A 23464-nucleotide genomic window follows, 5' to 3' on the forward strand; every position below is an offset into this window, starting at 1 on the left:
TCACAAGGTCCATGTCAACCTGGAAATGCTATTGTTCTTCTACACCATATTATCTGAGTTGCAGATCAATCCCTTCATAAAAACTCTTATCACTCTTTTCCTCCTGCTCTTTAAAGGTCTTCCTATTGAAGGTATACAGTGGTCTTGAAATACCTGCCTATAGGTTATTTTTACTAAGGTAAAAGGAAAGGTTCTCCTCGCACATATGTGCTAGTCGTTCCTGACTCTAGGGGGCAGTGCTCATTTCCATTACAAAGCTGAAGAGCCAGCACTGTCCAAAGATGCCTTCGAGGTCATGTGGCCGGCATGGCTAAATGCCAAAGGGTCACGGAATGCTGTTACCTTCCCATCAAAGGTGGTTCCTATTTTTCTACTTGCATTTTTTTTACATGCTTTCGAACTGCTAGGTTGGCAGAAGCTGGGACAAGTAACAGGAGCTCACTCTGTTATGGGGCGCTAGGGATTCGAACCGCTGAACTGTCGACTTTTCTGATCAACAAGCTCGGTGTCTTAGCCACTGAGCCACCACGTCCCTTATTTTTATAGTGTTGCTCTATTAAACCAACGAGAAGCAGGAAATAATATGCACATACTATATGGTTGACTTGCCTTTCCCAAGACATATCAGCTCTATTGTTGATTAGAAACCAACAGCAACAAAACAACCAGATGGTGAAAGGAGCTTTTGTCAGAAAAAAACAAATGTCACCTTCTTACTCTATTGTCTTTTATTAACTCTGTGCTGACCCGTGAAAAGCTCATACAAAAAAGAGGTCATTTTAGTTTTCCTTAGCGATTAGAGCTCAAGCACAGCAAACATTTCAGGGATTTGAAATCAAAATAAAAGCCACCGATAAATTAAAAAGTCAGACTTACCTGCCGACCAGAGCGAACAGAATACAATAATCAGTGTATGTAAGGATTGCCGACCACAACTTGTCATTGTTTTCTTTTCATTGATCTGTTTGAGAATCACCTAATGAACCAGACAAAATTGTGAAGTTAGAAGAGGGGGAATATATTTGCACTTACAGTACACATACATTGATACAACCCAGGATGGTATTCACTTACCTTCCCTACCAGTTTGAAAATGTGATCGGGCACATGCGCTTTTGGTGAAAAGGGGGCCTAAATGGGATGCCGTAGAACTGGGGAGGGTGGGCGGGGCCATCCGCAATTTTCGCTACTGGCTTGGACAAACTGGTGTGAACCAGTGTGCCAGGCAGGAGACTGGCAAAAACGCATCCACGAACACCAACTAGCCATTACGACGGTTCCACCACAAAACTGCGTTCGACTAAAGCGCGCTTGACGAAACTGCGTACCTGACGTCATCACAGCGTGACGAAAACAGCACGCTGTGAGCGCTAAACCTAAAATTAACCCCTAAACCTAAACCTAACCCCCTGAAACCTAACCCTAACCCTAACCCTAACCTAACTCTAAACCTAACCCTAAACCTAACCCTTAACCTAACGCTAAACCTAACGCTAACCCTTAACCTAACCCTAAACCTAACCCTAACCTAACCCTAACCCTAACCCTTACCTTAACGTGAATCGGCTTGCTTTCAAAGCGCTTTTTAAAGCGCCCTTTTTTCTCCGTGGTCGCTGTTGTCGCGCTGCTGATGACGTCAGCGACACGCTTTAATCGGGCGCGCTTTAGTGGACCGCGGTTTTGTCGTGCCACAGTTACTACATAATAGACAGATTTAGCCATAGTTTCAATTGGGAAAATGTGACCATCCTAGACCAAGCCAAGTCCTAAAACACCCGAGAGTCTTTTTCCTGCCTAAAAACAAGTTTCCCCATTTCTTATCTAGGGAAATATAATATTCTGCCTTTTCAATATTTCCCAGGATATTTCATTTTTCTAGGAGAGGGATGGGCGCTAACTCCCTACACCAGAAAGCATTAAAACAGAAGCAGTCATGTTCAAAGGCCTCTGGCTGCTATTAAGCCCAACAGGTTTTTAAAGCATTTAAGAAAATATCAAAGGGAGCTCTTGACCATCTCACAAAGCTCCTAATATAAGGCCTAACCTCATTCAGTCACCCCTAAGTCTGATCTAGTAGCTTCATTTTCTATAAACATCGAACAAGAAGTTGGTTGTCTTGGGAATTTATCCTGGAAAGCTTACTGGAAAACAGAGCTGATTCTCCTTTTCTACATACTCAGATTTTAAAATTATGGAGTAATTGCTTTCCTAATAATCCATAAAATGCACTCATACTTATGTATTTATAAATAGAAAATAAATATAGTACTAAGCATCTATTTCTAACAATAGAAATAAGCACCCATCATTAGCTCAATAACCCTTGCAGTGGTGCCCCATCTACAATTGCCATCCTAGTGCCAACAAAATTGGAAATCAAGCCTCTCCGAGATTACATCTTCAAACTGATGATATCTCAGGATACAATCCAACAAATAATCAAGCGCCACCTTGGTGAAGCTGTTATTTTTTGGCAGAGCTACGTGGGCAGAGGAAGATTCACAGCTCAATCAGCCATGAAAATTCATAGGGAACTTTCAGTCAGTCCATCCTCCCCTTCGCTAGTCTCCATCATTGGAAGATTAGGAGAATAAAAGAATTATGAAAGAGACAATTGTGCAGAACCTCTTGAAAACAAGAAGCAAGAGTAGAATACAAATATAATCAGTATCACCTTGTGATTATTCGGCTGCTTAACATAGGCTGCTTAATATAAACAACCACAGTAGAAAGGACAATTTCTATATTACAGAAAATACCCCTTTCCCCTCTGTTCGCCAGCTCTATGTGCTGGCTGGGGAATTCATACATATATATGAATATATATACCCACCACCACCCATATATATACCCACCACCCAGGCCGTCACAGCACAAAACCTCAACGGACACACAGCCAGCACCAATCAGCACCAATCTACCAATCATGATACAACCATACAGCCAATCAATCCACTTACTGAAACAAAGCCAGCACTCCACACATCCACCCACCAAGATTTATAGAAAGACGGCAGCTCCAACCACGCTTTACTCACAAAAACACGAAGCCGAAAGGTCTTGGCGTATTCGGGTCTTTTCCCGTGTAAGATTGAGAATATCTTGGCGATGTTTCGACGAGGTCCCACTCACCATCTTTAGGCTGGTGCCTTCGGCTTCGTGTTTGTGCTGAAGATGGCGAGTGAGACCTCGTCGAAACGGTGCCCAGATACTTTCAATCTTACATGGGAAAAGACCCGAATACGCCAAGACCTGCATACCTGTACCCGTCAAAATCTACGAAAACACACACACACACACATATATACACATACATACACACATGTGTGTGTGCGTGTATACACACACACAAATAACACAAACATAGTACATATAAATCTAAATACAAAAAATAAAGAAAAAAAGAAAAAGGAAAAAAACAAACAAATATTACAGTGAGTGCACCCCTCTTTATATTTCTTCATCTACAACAGCTAAAAGATATACGATATATTCCAATTGTGCCCTTAATCCCTCCAAAGCAACATATATTCTTGAGTAGGTTTATTCCCTTTACCTCCCTTCAAAACACTGATTTTTTAAAATTCCGCCGCCATATTTCATTAAAACTATTTGCTTTGATCACCTCTTTTTAAAATTTAATTTCCACTGTTAATTTCTCATTTGTTGCCATACTCCAAATTTCATTATATCACTCATTTCTTTGACTATCCCAATTTCGTCCTCAATATTTAGCCATCACTAATCTAGCTGCCTGGCTGGGGATTTCTTTGGCATTGAAGTCCACACTTCTTAAAATTTGTCGTGGTTGAGATACTTTCATCTGGATACTCATCTGGATACTTTCATGCTTTTAAAGTGTGAAATACTACTGAAGTTCTCCTTCCAAAGTTGGAATCTCACAATGAGAAATCAGTCTTTTGATTTGTCAGCCCTGTCAAGATTCCTTCTTCTTGCTTTGGGGAAGGACACATATTTGGGGTTTGGGTTTCACCCTCTTTCTTTAATTCCATCTAATTCCTAATAGAGCCACAAGCCACAACTCCGAGACTTTAATTTTTTGGAAGTTCTGAATTGACCTGCAGAATGTAGTAAACAAAAAAAAAAGTGAAGATGCTCCAATGAGACAATCAAAGCTTTGCTTTGCGTTTTTGCGCACACAGTTTTCGATCATGATCCAAGACCTTGAGAATGTCTATTACACTAGATTTGCAAATGGATGTCCTGCATTATTCCCTTAAGAGGTTGGCTTGCCAAGAAGAAAGAAACCAGGCCAGGCTTGGCTGCCAAGAAAGGAAATGATCAAAGGGATGAAGACTAGACATTTGTATTTAAAGATCTTGATTTTGAAAACCCTGGGAGTTACAAGATGCAAGAAGTTGCTACTTGGCAGACTTCTGAATCTTCCCCCAAAGAGGAATGATTGTCAACAAGACTAGAAAATCAAGGGCTCAGAAAGTAATGGTCCCTTTGATCTTTAAACAGAGCTCACTTTTTAACCACTGTTTAAAGAGGGTTTATTTTTAAGTGGGATAAGACACTTTTTTCAAAGGTTCAGCAAAACCTCTCTGAAGTACCTCTACTGTAAAACAGGGAGCCTGCTGAGTTGTGTTGTGCTCACCCCTGCTAGTTTTGCCTTAAAAGAAGTCCAATGGGATTTTTCAAAGAAAATTCTTGCAGTGAATCCTTCCAGGTTTGAGCTGAAAATTTGCAGCCTTATTCTCCTAACTGCATCCCATTCTGAGCACAACAGTAAAGTAACTGCAGACGTTTTGGCAGCATGACTATTGTTATGAGATACACCCACACAGAGCCTTTAGACAATTAACAGTGGTTTATACATACATATATACAGACATATAATACATAGAGATAAATCCCTTACCATTCAGCTACTGATACAAGGAGAGAAATGAGATAGGAGATGAGAGGGAGAGAAACACCCCACCCACCACCCAGGCCGTTACAACACAAAACAACAACGGATCCACAGCCAGCACCAATCAGCACCAATCTACCAATCATGATACAGCCACACATCAAATCAATCCACTTACTGAAACAAAGTTAGCACCCCCACCAAGATTTATAGAAAGACGGCAGCTCCGGCCAAGCTTTAAGCCAAAAACACCAACCTGATGATGGCGAGTGAGACCTTGCCGAAACATTGCCAAGACAATCTCAATCTTACATGGGAAAAAACCCGAATACAACAAGACCAGCATACCTACATCCATGAAAATCTACGAATATATATGTGTGTGTGTCTGTGTGTGTCTGTGTTGAAACAAGGATTCAATCTTGTTGCTTAATTGCCACTTTCAAACCCAGAACCCCTGCCTTTCAGTTGCAGATCTCACATTCAAATTGGTTGTTATTTTTAAAGTTTTTTTTTAAAAAAGTAAGGAAATATTCATATAAGAATTTCAAAACCTTATTTCCCGTCAGTCTGACTGATTTACCCATTTAAAGGCTTTCTAAAACCTTTAATCACAATTTTACTGCTTATTTCCAAATGAAACATTTTCTTTTAAGTTTTAAACTTACGTAAAATTTCTTCACTGTGGATTGAACGAAAATCATCCAGTATAATAAAACTTGTCCTTCTGAAGGTTCTTAATATCCAAAAAGCAATTTACAAGCCATTTCCAGTAAAAGTAATTAAGAAAGGAAGTGGATCAACCCAGTGTGCCATGGTTTTGGCAAAGCTAACTCTCCTCTCTTCCAAAGCTCTGAAACTCGCCGAAAATTGCTTTTTTGCAATCTTGTCATGGGGAAAATCTGTATGGAGCCCTGTGGATGATCCCAAGTCCTCTCCTTCGCCCAGAGAGAAATTGAGGTACTGATTCATTTTCTACCCTCTTTGCAGGGGTGGGCTTCAAAAATTTCAGCAACAGGTTCTCTGCCCGGTTGCTGGGTGGGCATGGCCATGGTGGGTGTGACCTGGTTGGCCTCCTGCACTACTGGGGGGGGGCATTTTCACCTTCCTCAGGCTCCGGAGGCTTTCCCCAAGCCTCTGGGAGGGCAGAAACTGCCTCCCCTGGGCTCCGCAGGCCAAAAACGGGCTTGTTTCCTGACTTCTGGAACTTCTGTGAGGCCCGTTTCCCCCCCTCTTCGAGTCTCCGCACAGGCCCTGCACTTACCTCACATCAAAAATGGGCCGTGTGGAGACTCCTGGGAGGGGAGGGGCAGGATGGGGTGGGCAGGGCCAGCCAGAAATGGAATTTGGAGGTTCTCCGAACCAGTCATAACATTAGCTACAGGGTCTCCCGAACCCAGGCGAATCTGTAGCAGCCTCTTTGCCACAGTCAATAGCTCACCATCTCATGGAATTATCTTTAGTTCACCACTGCTCCCTTGGAAGTCGAGAAACACTGCTTTAAAGTCCTCCATGGTTAACAGTAGGTCAGATTCAGAACTGGAATCAGCCCAGGTTACATGATCTTTCCAGGGAATACTGGTTGTGACAAGGGCTAGGTTTTTTTTGGAACTGCTGTAATTCAGTTGGCTTTCTCCCTGTCTTCCACAAACAGCTTAAAACTGTTTGAGGTTTGGTACTGTTTATTCTTATTTTATAATTCTATTCTTACATTTTCCATTTTTTTTTTTAAAAAAGAAGCTGTGGACGTTTACATTGCCATGTAACCGCTGAGAGTCCTTAATTGAATTACAGCAGGATATAAATGTAATAAACAAATAATAAACCTGGAAGGATGAACCCACGGAATGACCAGATGTTGAGTTATTTCAACCTTTAAAAAAAAGCCAAAAACCCATATGGTTTATCCTTGGGGGCAACCACCACCATGAGAAATGCATCCAAAAACTAAACCTAATTTGGATTTAACCTTCAAGCAGTTGTGTTTCAGTTGACATCCACCCCTGCAACTTGATTTAAATTAAACCTGTCTTGCAAATGACGGGGCCTTGATGTCCTTAGGTATAAACTGCTATCATAATAGTTTTTGACAGAAAATAAATCGGGGTGGGGTGGGGTACAGAAATACTTGAGCTTCCCTTTTGGCTAAAGCTTTCCTGCCTGGATGGCTGCAGGCTGTGTCCATGGGAGCTGGAGCTATTGTTAAGTTACAGCCAGGAAAAAAAACAAACAAATATTTTAGTCTTGAAAACTGTGTAATCCTGATCTGAACATTTGAATGGGAGCGTTTCATGTTCAATACTGAACTTCCCATCATAAAATGTGCCCCATAAAGCCCAGATAAAGAGAAGCTGAGAGGCACTGAAATGGAACAACAAACTAATAAATTGCAAATGTCATGGGGAAAATCACCCTTGAACTGACAACAGCAGTTTATGTTGCGAAAAAAGGAAAAACATTCTTTAGCAATAAAGACCTTTCCCCCCACTTCTTTATATCCTGAATCCTATTACATCCCCCCTATATTCATCTCAGATGACAGTAAGCATCTTAGGACTTGCAAATGGGAGCATGGAATGAATCACCCATCGCTCATAAAGTAAATATGACCCAGGCATGCATCTTATTCTCTTCAATTATTGTACATTGTGAATTGCTGCTTCAAAGAGAAAGAAAGCCTACTGATGGGTATATCTTATTTTATTTTTGGGGTGCTTTCGAGTCGGTGTTGACTCATAGCAACACCAACTGTCTTGGGCAAGTCCCGACAGTTTTCGTAGCCAGATTTTTTTAGAAGTGGTCTGCCACTTTCCTCCTTTCCAAAGCTAAGAGAAAGTGACTGGCCCAAGGCCATCCAGCTGGCTTCACGCGGGACTAGAACTCACTGTCTCCCGGTTTCTATCCTGATGCCACTACACCAGGGGTGTCAAACTCAAGGCCTATGGGCCGGATGCAGCCTGCGGAGTGTTTAGATCTGCAGGACCACCCTGGAAATAGTGAAGGAATGGCCGCGGTGCCTCTGCCAGCGAAAACAGAGCACGGGGAGGTCGCACGCGGTCCCCGAGCTTCAATGTCAGGGTTTCAAGTAATGCCCCCAACGAATGAAGACTCCAAGGCCAGCAGTTCCTAAAAGTTCCATTTTATTAGAGATGTCATATTGGCACATCTGGGAACACCCAAATCTGAAAGCTCCCAGGTTTTCCCCACCCAAAGGAAAGTCTAAGTCCCTTCCCCTGCACCTACATGTCCATCACATGGTCCAATCAATCCACCGTCCCAACTGGAGATGCCTCCCAGTCACACCACTCCAGGTGCAGGCTGAACGTCCTTGACTCTCAGAGAAAAGAATGTTGTTGTGGCTAAATATTTCCACCAACTCCATGCAACCCCGCTCCCTTCCCAGTTTCCCACCCAGTAAGTGTGGCAGCCCTGAAGATCCAAAAGAAAAGATGGCCTCCAGTTTTCACTGACAGTGGGCTGCAGGAGGCTGCCACAGTCGAAAACAGAGCTCGGCAGAGCACTCGGGCCACCACAGGTGCCTCCAACACGAGTGGCCTCAAGGTGGCCATGCCCTCCCTGGCTATGTTTTCCCCCACCCCCCGCTGAGGTCAAACACAACTCTGATGCATCCCTCAATGAAATCGAGTTTGACACCCCTGGTGTAGTGGGTGAAATGGTAATAAAAGAAAGGACATTGTGCATCAACTTTCATATTTTCAGAAATGTAAGAGGAGACCACCAAGACTTGATTACTGTAATGCGCTCTACATGGGGCTGCCCCTGAAAAGTGTTCGGAGACTACAATTAGTCCAGAATGCAGCCGTGCGAGTGATATTGGGTGTACCAAGGTACACCCACACTACACCTATCCTCCGCGAGCTGCACTGGCTCCCTATCGGTCTCTGATCACGATTCAAGGTGCTGGTTATTACCTTTAAAACCCTACATGGCCTAGGACCCGGATATCTGCGAGACTGTCTTCTGCCGCACACCTCCCAATGACCGATGAGATCGCACAGGGTGGGCCTTCTCCAGGTGCCATCAGCCAGACAATGTCAGCTGGCGGTTCCCCGGGGGAGGGCCTTCTCTGTAGCCGCCCTATGGAATGAACTACCCCCAGAGATCCGGACCCTATTCATTCTCATGGCCTTCTGAAAGGCTATCAAAACCTGGCTATTCCGGCAGGCCTGGGGCTGTTGACCTCTTGACCGAGGTCCAGCCCCGATTAGACTGGGTGCATGATGTGTTTCTTTTAATCTGTTTTTCCTCTGTTTGTTTTAACTCTTCTTTTTAAAATCTATTTTCTGTAAGCCGCCCGGAGTCCTTCGGGATTGGGCGGCCTATAAATGTAATAAATCCAATCAAATCCAAGTTTTCTATAAAGGCCTCTCTTCTCTTGTATTTTGCCAGAAATGTTGAAAAAGCAAACATAGCATAATAGTCAAAGTACTGGACGAGTATCCAATTGACTTCCAGAGTTCTCTATTTAACTTCCAGAACTTTAGGTCAGTTATACGCGCTCCCTTGCAGGATTGTTATGAGTAGAGGCATTCATACGTGATACCGTTTTTCTCAGAGTGTAGCAAAGTGTCAGTTTGGTAAATTACTTTTTAAGAAGTAGCCTTGCGGAGGAAACACCCTCCCCCTTTAATCTCATTAAGCTTTTAACTTCAAGCACAAATGAATTATAAAAGGCTGGGATGTTTTAGGGGGACTGAAGACGTGAGGATTAGAGAATCATTTTCTAGCCTATTTGCATCTATAGTGTGATTTATTTATACTACAAACACACCTTTGAGCAGTGCATTAGCTAGCAAAAGGTATGGCTCTTCAGTGTTGTTTTTGTTTATCCAAATAAATTACCCTCCTCCTGGGACATCATAGTAATGGACCCCAGACCCACATATTACACTAAAATTACCTAAAGGTTGTGAAATAAACACCCATCTCTGCAAACCAGCATACGGTTGTTTTCTCCAGCAATGCCACTGTTTGCCACTGTCTCCTCAGCTTTCAAAAAAATCTCATTTTCCTTTCCTTTGAAAGGCAACCCTGGAATCATTATTTATACTACCCCACGTATCCTATGCTCCATCAGCCTGAGGGATATTGCCACTGTCTAGGACAGTGTTTCTCAACCTTGGCAACTTGAAGATGTCCGGACTTTAACTCCCAGAATTCCCCAGCCAGCATTCACTGGCTGGGGAATTCTGGGAGTTGAAGTCCGGACATCTTCAAGTTACCAAGGTTGAGAAACACTGGTCTAGGAGAACCACAGCTCATATTTCTATATAAAGGTCCATCACTCTGGAATGGTAACCCTGTGTGAATGCTTCCACTTGTGCTGATCTCCTGATGTTGCACTTGGGAAGTATACCATCTATGCCAGGGGTGTCAAACTCAAGGCCCAGGGGCCGGATCTGGCTTGTGGGGTACATAGATGTGGTGCGCGGGGCTGCCCTGAAACAGCGAAGCACTGGCCTGCGGTGCTTCTGCCAGCGAAAACAGGGTCCTGAGCTCCGTTGTCAGTTGCCATGGCCTCCTGCAACCCTCTGCCAGTGAAAATGGAGCACAGGTAAAAATGGAGCTTGCGAGTCTGTTTTTGCTGGCAGAGAGCTCGGGGTGCCACAGGCGCTCCCAACAGGAGTGATGTCGAGCTGGCCACACCCACCATGGCCACACCCACCTTGGCCCACCGAGGTCAAACACAACCCTGATGCGGCCCTCAATGAAATCCAGTTTAACACTCCTGAGCTATACAAAAGAAAAGCTCAAGAAATAAAATACACAGATAAGTAAGCATTTGCCATGAAAGTTAGTTAGTTAGTTAGTTAGTTAGTTAGTTAGTTAGTTAGTTAGTTAGTTAGTTAATTCTATTTTATTTTGGTTAGAATGCAGTTTTGCAGGCTACTTCAGCTCACTGCCAGGAGTTCGATTCTGACCGGTTCAATGTTAACTCAGCCTTCCATCCTTCCGAGGTCGGTAAAATGGGGACCCAGATTGTTGGGGGCAATAAGATGACTCTGTAAACTGCTTAGAAAGGGCTGTAAAACATTGTGAAGCTATTGCCATTGCTATTATGACTGTTATGGAGGCTGGACTTAAAGTGGATCACCCCTGTGACTGATCTGATTTTATCTTTTTTGCAGAAGTTGTTAAGGGAACACATCAATTATTAAGCAAACTCATTGTTCCTTATGGATTGTTTCTGCCAAAAACCAGAATGCCATCAAAAGAAATTTATTTTTGGGATATTCAGTCTTTAAATCTAGTGAGTTGCATTTCTGTGCCTCAATTTTTTTTAAAAAAAATCATCTGTGTGAACATGGCGCAGAGCATGATAAAAATCCCCAAAGTATTACTAAGGAGGAAACAGGATCAGTAGGGCAGGCCTTTGAAAAGCTATACCAAGGGGAAAACTTATTGTTGTTGTTAGTTGCAAAGTCATGTCCGACTCATCACGACCCCATGGAGAACGTTCCTCCAGGCCTTCCTGTCCTCTACCATCCTCTGGAGTCCATTTAAGCTCACGCCTGCTGCTTCGGTGACTCCATCCAGCCACCTCATTCTCTCTCATCCCGTTCTTCTTTTGCCCTCAATCTTTCCCAGCATTAGGCTCTTCTCCATTGAGTCCTTCCTTCTCATTAGGTGACCAAAGAACTTGAGTTTCCTCTTCAGGATTTGGCCTTCTAAAGAGCAGTCAGGGTTGATCTCCTCTAGGACTGACCGGTTGGATCACCTTGCAGTCCAAGGGACTCGGCAGGAGTCCTTCTCCAGCACCATAGTTCAAAGGCCTCCATTCTTTGGCGCTCAGCCTTTCTTATGGTCCAACTTTCACAGTCATCCATTGCAACTGGGAAAACCATAGCCTTGACTAGATGCACTTTTGTTGGCAGGGTGATGTCTCTACTTTTTAGTATGCTGTATAGATTTGCTATAGCTTTTCTCCCCCAGCAGAAAGTTATGCCTTGAGTTAAATCTGCACCTTCCAATCTGGCTTATTCCCCCCCTCCCTTTCTGACTTCAGAACCAAAAGGGGAAAAAAAAACCTAATTACTGCATGCCATTGGAAAAGCAGATACCATGAATTGAAACTGGTGTTTCACTGTCAAACAAGACAACCCAAAACTTCTGTATAATGACAGATGAGAAGTTTGTAAATGAACCTAAAACTATAGGTGGGAGGGGAGGGGAGCATAGGTAAGAAAAAGAGAAGAAAAAAGAACATTCTGTCAAGAAGACAGGATTACTGTAGCATCACAAAGCACTGGCAAGGGATTTACAGAAAATGGAATGAGTCTTCATGAGGAGCTATCTGGGACCTGTCTCAAAATCTACAAAATGGTAGGGACAGCATTGTAAACTATCATGCCACGATCCAAAACAAAAAACCAGGATTTCTCAACCTCATCAACTTTTAAGATGTGTGGACGTCAAGCCCCAGAATTCCCCAGCCAGCATGACAATGAATCATGCCCTTCATGGATCATGAAGTTGACAGATTCTACATCAATTTAACTGATTTATTGCTAAAAAGCCTATGCGCAGGAATATTTTCAACTAAGCGCAAGGTTGAATTTGATTTAAATCAAGAGGTTTGGGGTTCAATTGTGGTCATAAGTCGAGAACTACTTGTGGTTCTCTTCAAAAATCTGCAGGGCTGTTATGTAGAAGATAGAGCAGAATTTTTAGAGGTGTCCTAGACAACACATCAAAAAAACAATGATGGCAAACCCGTGGCACACGGAGCCATATTTGCTGGCACGGCAGACGTTGGCAGCCCTCAGTTCCAGTGTGCATGTTCGCACCTGCCAGTTGATTTTTCAGACTTCAGGAAAGCCGGGGGCAGAGGTGGGTTCCTACCAGTTCGCACCTATTCGGTAGAACCGGTTCGTCAAATCTACCGAACCGGTTAGAAGAGGTTCCACCAGTGGACCCAGAAAGCAGGCCACACCTGCAGAAGAGGTTCCAAAACTTTTTGAAACCCACCACTGGTCCTTGGATATGATTATTCTACACTATCATGCTCATATTTATAAAACTCAGTGGTGAAAGGTAAGGATGACTACTGCGTTTGTGGTGCAATCAGAACATTGTATGTGTTGAAGTTGTTTTAACGCAAACCAAAGATGCCTTTTAAAAAACAAGTTTACATCATATTCTTATGCATGCCAGTGCTGTGTGTGAGGTAATTTAAGTTGGTTCTGACAAGTGTCGTCGGCATCTTAATATCCAGTCACATGGGCGGCAAGCCAATCTTATCTGATCACATGGGTGGCAAGCCACTCCCACAAAGGAGGCCACACCCACAGAATAGGTTCAAACAATTTTTGAAACCCACCACTGGCCGGGGGAGGCTATTTTCGCCCTCCCCAAGCTTCAGGAAAGCCTCTGGAGCCTAGAGAGGGCGAAAAACAGGCCCAATGGGCCAACCGGAAGTTCGTTGCCGAACTTCCGGTTGGCCCGTTGGGCCTATTTTTCACCCATCCAAGACTCCGGAGACTTTCCTGAAGTCTAGGGAAGGTGAAAACGGCCTCTCCTGGTCCTCCAGAAGCCACTATTTTCACCCTCCCCAGGCTTCAGGAAAGCCTCCGGAGGGTGAAAATTCCCTCCCTCCACGGTGCGGGGATCACTTGCATATGAGCTGTGGGGGGTCACTTGCGCATGCGCAGGTGGGTGGGCATGCACACATGCACGCACACGCACTGTTTTGGCACACCTTTAGAAAAAGGTTAGCCATCTCTGAGTTAGAAGAAAGCTTTACTTCTATACCTTTCACTTCCCAACATCCTCTGCAGGCTTTTAGCAATGCATTCCCTGTGTGAAAAGATGGCTTTCATATCTTATTATTTGAGGAATGCACTAAGGAGCTGTACCAAAAAAAATAATAATTCTAAGCTGTATGATTTACTTGAACATTCAACAAGCTACAATTTTAAATAAGCGTTGAATACAGATTTGAACTAAAGTACATTTTAAAATAAAGTACATTTTAAGTGACAAAAACATATAAAGAAGATTGCCAGCAGCTCGAAGCGCATATTTGACAGTGCTTGGGCTCGGCTGCGTTTCCTTGACCTTTTTAAAAGGTTACTTTCTTATTGGCAAGATTCTACAAGACAAAATGCATCTGACCAAAGAAATCTTCCTTTTGTAGTAAACAGAATTTACTAGCTTTGCAGGAAAAAGGCGTTTGCCTTATAAAATGGCTCTCTAACAGAAAGAAGGACAGCTAATCTGGAGCTAAAACCAGTATAGAACATCATGTTATTAGAAATCCATGCTTACAATTAAAAGCATTTACTGTATTTTTCAGAGTATAAGACACACCTTTTTCCCTCAAAAAGAGGGTGAAAATCTGGGTGCGTCTTATATACTGAATACAGCATTTTTGGCCTCCCAAAACTCTGCCCCCTTGGCAAAAATGGCCGTGCATCAGTGGTAGGATTCAGCCAGTTCACACCTATTTGGGAGAACCGGTTGGTAACTTTCTAAGCAGTTCGGAGAACTGGTGGTTGGAAGAAATCTCAATTTATTTTTCCCCACTTTCCAGGGCTAATCCTGTGAGGAAGGCAGGAAGGAAACATTCCGGTGTTGTTTCTAGCCTGATCTTTGTTGCCCTGCTTACAGAAACTGCCTCTTATGACATTGTAACAGCTAAGGCGAAGCGTCCATCGACATGACTGACATTGAGTTGGCCATGCCCACTCTGCCACATGACAACCAAGCCCACCTACCCAGCTGGTCATTAGGGCAGAGAACCGGTTGTTAAATAATTTGAATCCCACCACTGCCGTGCATAGAATTAGGAGGCTTCCAGAGTGCTGCTGGGGGGGGGGGCAGAAATGAGTGAAAAATGAGCTGTTTTTTTGCTCATTTTTGCCCCCCCCCAAATCCCAGGAGCACTCTATAAGCCTCCTAAAGGCTATGCATGCCCCCCCTTTTTTTTTGACAAAAAACAGGCTGCCTTTGGGAGGTCTGCAGAGTGCAAAAAACTTGTTTTTTTAAATTTGCCTCTTCAAAATCTTGGTGCGTCTTATACTCCGGTGCGTCTTATACTCCGAAAAACACAGTAGTTAAATTTAAGATATCAAAATTACTGAGACAGAATTGCAAGCCATTCTTCTAAAATACTTCGGAAATAAACAACTCCCAGTAAATAGTGTTTTTCTGCAATAGCCAAGACATATAATGGGATTAGACACAACATTGTGTTTCTTACAGAATGTAAGCTAAACAACAACATAAACACATCATATCACTATCCATAATATAGCAAATGAAGGCATGAAAATGCATGCAAATTTGGAGACTTTTCCACCACAAAATTTGGATTAATGAGGAGTCTGAAAAAAGAAGCAATAGCTTGTATGCCATTATCTCTGCTGGACTCCACAAAATTAGTCTATTATGAACACAAACAGAGCAAATTATGGAATCTCCATCTCTTACATTTTCTCTTACAAAAGAATCTCTAAGCAAAACTTGGTCTCATAGCCTGTTTATGGTTCAAATGCAACTGATGAGCTACTGCCTGTCTTTTTCAAGAAACTACCTGTATTTCAAGACTGAAATACAAGTAGTCCTTGATTTATGACCGGTTGCTTAGAGACTATTCCAAGTGACCTCCCAGAAAGATACTTAAATTTGGATTCGAAGTTCTGACAGATATCCCCCACCAATTACTGCAGTTGATAATTGGTCTATGCTTACAGTCATTTTCAGCATCCCACAGTCATGTGACTGCGATTTATGATGGGTTTTTTTTGCCGGAAACTGTTTTTCCGGTTTCTGGCAAAAAAAAAAAAAAAAAAAGATGTTATAGACAATGGGTTCACTTAACAAGTACAGCACTCACTTAACGACCATGGTGATTTATTTACCAACCACTGCAATAGAACCGTCATACAATTAGATCAGTTGTATGACCAGCTTAATAACCGGCATGACTCACAACTTATAACACCTTGGATAAAAACTGAAAACTTGGAACAACCTAATTAGGAAAATGGCAGGAACAGGCTGGGGAGCACAAGCAAAAAACGTTGTGTATGGTGGCACAATCATTAGCATACTCTATTGTTGAATACTTTGCACCTGTATGGGGAAGAAGTGATCATACCAGCAAGATTGACGTTCACCTTAATGGTTCCACCACAAAACCGTGCTCGACTAAACCGCGTAGCTGACGTCATCAACAGGGCGACAACAGCGCGGAGACAGAAGCACGCTGTAAACGCTAAACCTAAAATTAATCCCTAAACCTAAACCTAAACCTAACCCCCCTAAACCTAATCCTAACCCTAAACCTAACCCTTAACCTAACCCTAACCCTAACCCTAACCCTAAACCTAACTCTTAACCTAACCCTAAACCTAATCCTAACCCTTAACCTAACCCTAACCCTTAACCTAACCCAACCCTTAACCTAACCCTAACCCTAACCCTAACCCTTAACCTAACCCTAAAGCTAACCCTAAAGCTAACCCTTACCTTAAGTTGAATCGGCTTGTTTTCAAAGCGCTATTTAAAGCGCCCTTCTTTCTCTGCACTGGCTGTTGTCGCCCTGTTGATGACGTCAGCGACACGGTTTAATCGGGCGTGGTTTTGACGGGTCACGCACCATAATGACACAATGATAATAGTATCTGGAATCTTAAATGCACACTGCTCTCATGATTTCATGTTCTTTCTAACATTGCCCTTCCTGATCTCAGGTGACAACAACCGACAGTCCAAAATATGCCATCAACTTCCAGAGATCTTTCAATACATAAATTCTCTCACCAGGTTTAAGTCTAAGAAACTTAAATGAAATGGGATGAAATAGCTCTAACATGTAGACTTATGTACTTGCTTCATAGCATTTGTCAGACTTCTCTAAGCGGTTTACGGAGTCAGCCTATTGCCCCTAACAATCTGGGTCCTCATTTTACCCACCTCGGAAGGATGGAAGGCTGAGTCAACCTTGAGTCGGTCACGATCGAACTGCTGACAGTTGGCAATACTGCATTCTAACCCACTGCGACAGACCTTATGATCTAGATGAAGAATGGCAATTAAAATGGGCAACTTTTAATAACCACAGCCAAACCGATCAGGCAGATCCAACAAAGCCACTTCCAGGGATGCAGGTGCCCGGAAAAAAATATGGATTTTGAACCTGAATAAAATCAGGACAAGGCATGCTAGAACTAAGGCAAAGCTCTTTAAGCAGGGAATGGCTGAGAGTCCACAATGTGACTGTGATGCTCCGGAACCAAACTATAACATATATAATTCAAAAATGTCTAAAGAAATTTCAAGGCACCTGGGATGATCTAAGCTTCTTTAGATATTGAGTTATAACATCCATCCCATTGCAGTTCTATGGCTCGATATTATCGTGATTATATTATGGTTTCACCTATAATGTAGATAGATAGATGGATGGATGGATGAATAAATATAGGTAGGTAGGCAGGTGAGTGGATGGATGGATGAATAGATGGATGATGGATGAATAGATGGATGGATGGATAGATGGATGGATGAATAGATGGATCAATGGATGGATGGATGAATAGATGGATGGATGAATAGATGGATGGATGAATAGATGGATGAATGGATAGATGAATGGATGATGGATGGATGGATGGATGAATGGATGATGGATGGATGAATAGATGGATCGATGGATGAATAGATGGATGAATGGATAGATAGAAAAAGAAAGAAAGATGATAGATAGATAGATAGATAGATAGATAGATAGATAGAGCTAACATCAGTGATTGCATAACCTCCGTAGATGAACTGTAATTTCAGGTTCAATTATAGTTATAAGTTGAGGGCTATCTTTACTGATTGAAATAGTGCCTATGCACCCATGTGCGCATATAGGCAGAGTGGCTGGGTGATGAGAAGTACCAAATACTTCTCCAATATGGAAATAAAACTTATTTGCCATAGATCTATTGCACATTGTGTTACATATCTTTTTTTGGGGTGGGGGGTGTACTGGAATGTAGATGATAGAGAACCAGAGAAATTATGGCGTGACCTTAAAGGGGTCATTAAAGATAAACATGAAAAGAAACAGAATCCATTGACCATTGTAACTGTATGTCATGTTCCAGATTCCCAGGCATAGCTTGGTTGGAACCTTGACTGATTTTTATTTTGTTCCATGTCACACTTCTGTGGGCGTTCCATCAGTCCCTGTAGCGTTCCAGCTTGATGATGACCTCAATACTGATGAAACCTCATTGTCTACTCCTAGAGACTTTTATAAGTAAAAAAAAAAATCTTCTAAAGGTATCTTGGATGTTGACATCTCTACCGTATAGTATTTCAATATACTCCTTCCATCTTCCTTAGATCTCTTGAATTTTTATAATTGCCCATTGATGTCCTTTGACATGAAAATTCAACGTTGGAACCTCATTTTGAGTTTAGAGATCTTTTGAAAGAATCCCCGTGTTTTTTCATGTCTGTTTCCATCCTTGATTTCTTTACAGAAGTTGTAGTACTTCTTCTTGTCTCTTCTAACAGTTCTCTGTTAGTTCTCTGTTAAGTTCTTTTCTGAGTCCCTTTGGCTTCTTTTAAGTTCTTGGCAATGTCCAGTGACGTCCACTTTGTTTTCTTCCCTTTCTTCATTTTTGGCAGTTCCTTTCCATATTTATCCTTTTATGACCTCTTTAAGTTCATTCCACAATTTCGTTGGTTCTCTATCAGTAGGGTTTGAACAGTGGTGGGTTTCAAAAATTGTTTGAACTTACTCTGTGGGTGTGGCCTCCTTTGTGGGAGTGGTTTGCCATACATGTGACCGGATGGGAGTGGCTTGCCGCCCATGTGACCGGATATGAAGATGCCGACGACACTTGTCAGAACCACCTTAAACTACCTCACACACAGCACTGGCATGCATAAGATATGATGTAAACTTGTTTTTTAAAAGGCATCTTTGGTTTGCGTTAAAATAACTTCAACACACACAATGTTCTAATTGCACCACAAACGCAGTAGTCATCCTTACCTTTCACAGAGGCACTGAGTTTTATAAATAGGAGCATGATAGTGTAGAATAATCATATCCAAGGACTAGTGGTGGGTTTCAAAAAAATTTGGAACCTCTTCTGTAGGTGTGGCCTGCTTTCCGGGTCCACTGGTGGAACCTCTTCTAACCGGTTCGGTAGATTTGACGAACCGGTTCTACCGAATAGGTGCGAACTGGTAGGAACCCACCTCTGGGTTTGAAGCTCTCCTTAAAACAACTATGTGTTCAAGATCATAGCTGTCTGGCTTTCTTCTTCTTCTTTTGCTTAATTTGGAACTTGGATGTGAGCAGTTCTTGATCTGCTCCACAATCAGCACCATGTCTTTGATGCTGTAATTGATCCCCACCCCAGCCCATTTCATTTTAGCAATAACAATAATCCATCTGGTCATGTTCATCTGTGCAGGCAGGCTTTGGTTGTATGAGGACTGTGTTAGCTATGAAGAAATCATTGGAGTGGCAGAAACAAGTCCGTCTACTGTGTCATTTTGGTTTTTTTAAGCCAGACAATCCAATTCATTTTCCTCTTTAATGTTTCCAATGGTGGCTACTGCAGCCTCCAATCACAAGCAGTACTTCAGGGACTTCCGGTTGATGTTGCGACAAGAATGGCTGGAAAATTGCGGGCTCTGCCAAGCCCCACGACTCCAGCCGGGAACTGCTGTCAGGAGACCCTATGGGGTCATAGCCACCTTTTAGGGGTGGTGAGGAAAGGAGAGGTGCTCTGCTGACCATGAGGAACCCACAAATTCCTCATTAGGTCCAAAGCAAGCTCTCCCAAATGGCAGGAATGATGGTCATTTTTGGCAACCGGGACCACAAGATTTGTCCTGGAGCAGCGCATGGACAGAGCATTGAAACTGGGTGAGATAATTACCAACTTTTACTCTAAAGAACTGATGTAAATACAAGAATTTTAAAAGAGAACTCCTAAGTCTAAAATAGCGGCGACTTAACACACGGAGAGAAATAAAGAACCCAAAACTTAAGAGGTTTGCATATTCTGTCGATTTCTAATTGAAACTGATCTTCTTTTACATTAGTAGTTGCTTCTTATGTTCCTTGCTCCTACTGTAATTCTGTCTTTGCATTTTCTTTCCTGTAGGATAAACCATTCATGTGTTTTGTTTTTATTTTTGCCAAGAAAATTCCTGAAAATTCATTCCATGGTCTACCTTTGTACCTCATGGAATGAAATGGACACATGGACTGACAATATAGTGGTGGATGATGGGCTATTGAGGAAGAACTGAGGAGCTTTTGGAGTTCTAATGGTCTTTATGCCGTGGGTAGAATAAAGCCTTGGGGGCATCAAATTGCTGATCTTGCCATACAGGCTAAGAATAGGGACTCCATAAATCCATTTCCTAAATGGGAGCAAAACGATCCACAAACCATTAAAACCATACAGGTTACTTATTCACATGCTTCATTACTTGCTATCACAATGATTTATTCCTGTAATTTGGTCAGTTTGCTGAAATAAATGCTACTGGTTTTGCAAGCTAGATCGAATTCCACTTTCTGATTATCTGACCACAGCAAAATAAATAAGTCTTACCATCTATTAGTCATAAGCTTCAGACAACCTACAATATTTATCTACCATTTCTAGTCCTACAGAATCTTTTGGCTACGAATCCCTTCAGGAGGAAAATTATTTCTTTTTCATCCATAGACAGCTATGAACTAACAGTTCTTACAAATTAATTCAAATGGCAAAATATTTTTTTTTTGCTGTGAATTATTTGGTTCAGGAAAGGGTATCCAAAGGATGGCATTAGCAAGTGGACATAACCTTGACTGGACTTGGAAATCTATTAAAGTCATGCTTGGCCAAAATTTGGAAGGGAGACTAGGAAATCCCATCATGGTAAGCATGGGAAACATGATAAAAGGCAGTGGTAAACTGCTCTCTAATGCAGTCAAGAAAAGTACTATATGTGTTCAATCTCATATAGTCTTGTAATAAAACTTGCAGGGGACGCTGTAGAAAAATGAAACTTTAGAATTAGTCTCACTTATCCTGGACAGTGACTTCAACTCCCAGAAATCCCTACCTCATGTAGCCACTGCTAAGAATTCTGGGAGTTTAAATTGAATTGAATTGAATTGAATTTATTGCACTTATATGCCGCCCTTTTCCCCGAAGGGGACTCAGGGCGGCTCACAATCCAAGTCAGGGAAGGGGATACAGATAAGGGATAAAAAAGACGAACAAAGCAATACACAATTTAAAAGCACACAACAATCATACCATTCGAGGAGGGGGGCAAAAGCTCTTTAGCCCCAGGCCTGTCGAAACAGCCAGGTTTTAAGGGCTTTGCGGAAGGCCTGGAGGGTGGTGAGGGTTCGAATCTCCACGGGGAGCTCGTTCCAGAGGGTCGGAGCAGCCACAGAGAAGGCTCTCCTCCGGGTAGTCGCCAGCCGGCATTGGCCAGTGGATGGAATTCGGAGGAGGCCTAATCTGTGGGATCTAATCGGTCTATTGGAGGTATTGGAGGTAAATGGACACAGCTTGGAGGGATTGAGTTGGGGAGGGCTGCTGTGAATCCACAAAAATGTTTTAAAAAGAGAAGTTGAAGATTGCTCCAGTCAGCTCAGACACTTAACAAGCATCGTGCCCTTTATTCTCTTGCAATTTCCCCCCCATAATTCTTTGGGTTGATGGCTTCTTTCACTCTCCTTTGATATTTCAAATCTCAAATCAATATTTTATTTTTAAATGAAGGAAAAGACTTGTCAGTTTCAGCCTTTGCAGAAAAACAGCTCCACATGCAATTTGTGCATGCGGTGTGTTATTCCTTAATTATCAACCTCAGCTTCCCCCACCACTGCACTATCAGAACATCATCTGACACAAAATCATTTCAGAAATATCAGCACACACTTGAAAAAACACAGAATCTCTAGAGGCTGGCTGATATTATTATTTTTAACAAAAGAAAAAAGAACAAAGAACCCTGGAGGTTTTTTTTTTTTTTAAAAAAAGTAAGACAAAAGGAAACGGTATTGTTGCGGGAAATGAACTACTTGTAGACATGAAAATTTGGGCAATTTGAATCAGATTAAAAAGGGTTGGATGTCTGATGGCGTAAGGATGAGTAGATTCAAGTGAGCCTGAAATAGAGACCAGTATCCTAGCAGTTTTAAAATTGCCATTTGCAATCAGGGAATATTGCTGGATGAAAGAGAGATGATTTTGATTCAGAAGTTTAAAAATCTGGAGGGATGACGATCCTTCAAAACAGTTCCGTTGTGTTGTTTGACATGACACAGGTAGTTCTCGACTTACAACAGTTCACTTCGTGACCATTTGAAGTTGCAACAGCACTGAAAAAAGTAACTCATGACCATTTTTCATACTTATAACCATTACGGCATCCCCAGTGATTTATATTCAGATGCTCAACAACTGACTCATATTTATGACGGTTGCCATGTCCCAGGGTCATGGGATCACTTTTTGTGACCTTCTGACAAGCAAACTCAATGGGGAAACTAGATTCACTTAACAGCCATGTTACTAATTTAACAACTGCGGCGATTCACTTAACAAACATGGCAAGGTAAGCTGTAAAATGAGGCAAAGCTCACGTAACAAATTTCTCACTTAGCCACATAAATTTTGGGCTCAATTGTGGCCGTGTGTTTAGGATTACCTGTATGCTATTATGAAGCGACACAAGATTGATGCAGGCAGAAAATACCACACCTTTGATTTCAGGATCATCCTGATATTTTTATTCCCCTGCCAATGTTCCTGACTGCAGATCCTGACTGACCAAAGGTTCTAGTTTTGCCAGCCTGCAGATTTGATGTTTAAGCCATTCAGCATATGAATGGAATCTTTCTGGACAAGTTCTCTAATTCAGGGGTTTCCAACCTTGGCAACTTTAAGACTTGTGGACTTCAACCAGTGGTGGGTTTCAAAAATTGTTCGAACCTACTCTGTGGGTGTGGCCTCCTTTGTGGGAGTGGCTTTCTGCCCATGTGACCAGATGGGAGGGGCTTGCTGCCCATGTGACTGGATATGAAGATGCCGACGACACTTGTCAGAACCACCTTAAGATACCTCACACACAGCACTGGCATGCATAAGAATATGATGTAAACTTGTTTTTTAAAAGGCATCTTTGGTTTGCGTTAAAACAACTTCAACACACGCAATGTTCTGATTGCACCACAAACGCAGTAGTCATCCTTACCTTTCACAGAGGCACTGAGTTTTATAAATATGAGCATGATAGTGTAGAATAATCATATCCGAGGACCAGTGGTGGGTTTCAAAAATTTTTGGAACCTCTTCTGTAGGTGTGGCCTGCTTTCCGGGTCCACTGATGGAACCTCTTCTAACTGGTTCGGTAGATTTGACGAACCGGTTCTACCGAATAGTTGTGATCTGGTAGGAACCCACCTCTGACATCAACTCCCAGAAGCTTTGCTGGCTGATGCATTCTGGGAGTTGAAGTTCACAAGTCTTAAAGTTGCCAAGGTTAGAGATCCCTGCTCTAGTTGACATGTGTTTGAATATTAGTAGTTCA

At 42.4% G+C, this 23464-nt stretch overlaps 1 protein-coding gene across 3 annotated transcripts in view; it reads right to left on the reverse strand.

The window, feature by feature from the left end:
• Positions 1–23464, reverse strand: part of SHISAL1 (shisa like 1) — a 109714-nt gene that overhangs the window by 61123 nt on the left and 25127 nt on the right. For all 3 annotated transcript variants that reach the window (XM_087722213.1, XM_087722214.1, XM_087722212.1), the window contains exon 2: positions 877–976. In XM_087722213.1, coding sequence (XP_087578339.1) covers positions 877–943 — 67 coding nt within the window. In that variant the 5' untranslated portion in view covers positions 944–976. The remainder of the gene's footprint in view (positions 1–876; positions 977–23464) is intronic.

Source organism: Thamnophis sirtalis, unplaced genomic scaffold, assembly GCF_051295495.1.
Source record: "Thamnophis sirtalis isolate CommonGarterSnake01/CBP01778 unplaced genomic scaffold, rThaSir2_p1.2 scaffold_9, whole genome shotgun sequence".
NCBI classification, from domain to species: Eukaryota; Metazoa; Chordata; class Lepidosauria; order Squamata; family Natricidae; genus Thamnophis; species Thamnophis sirtalis.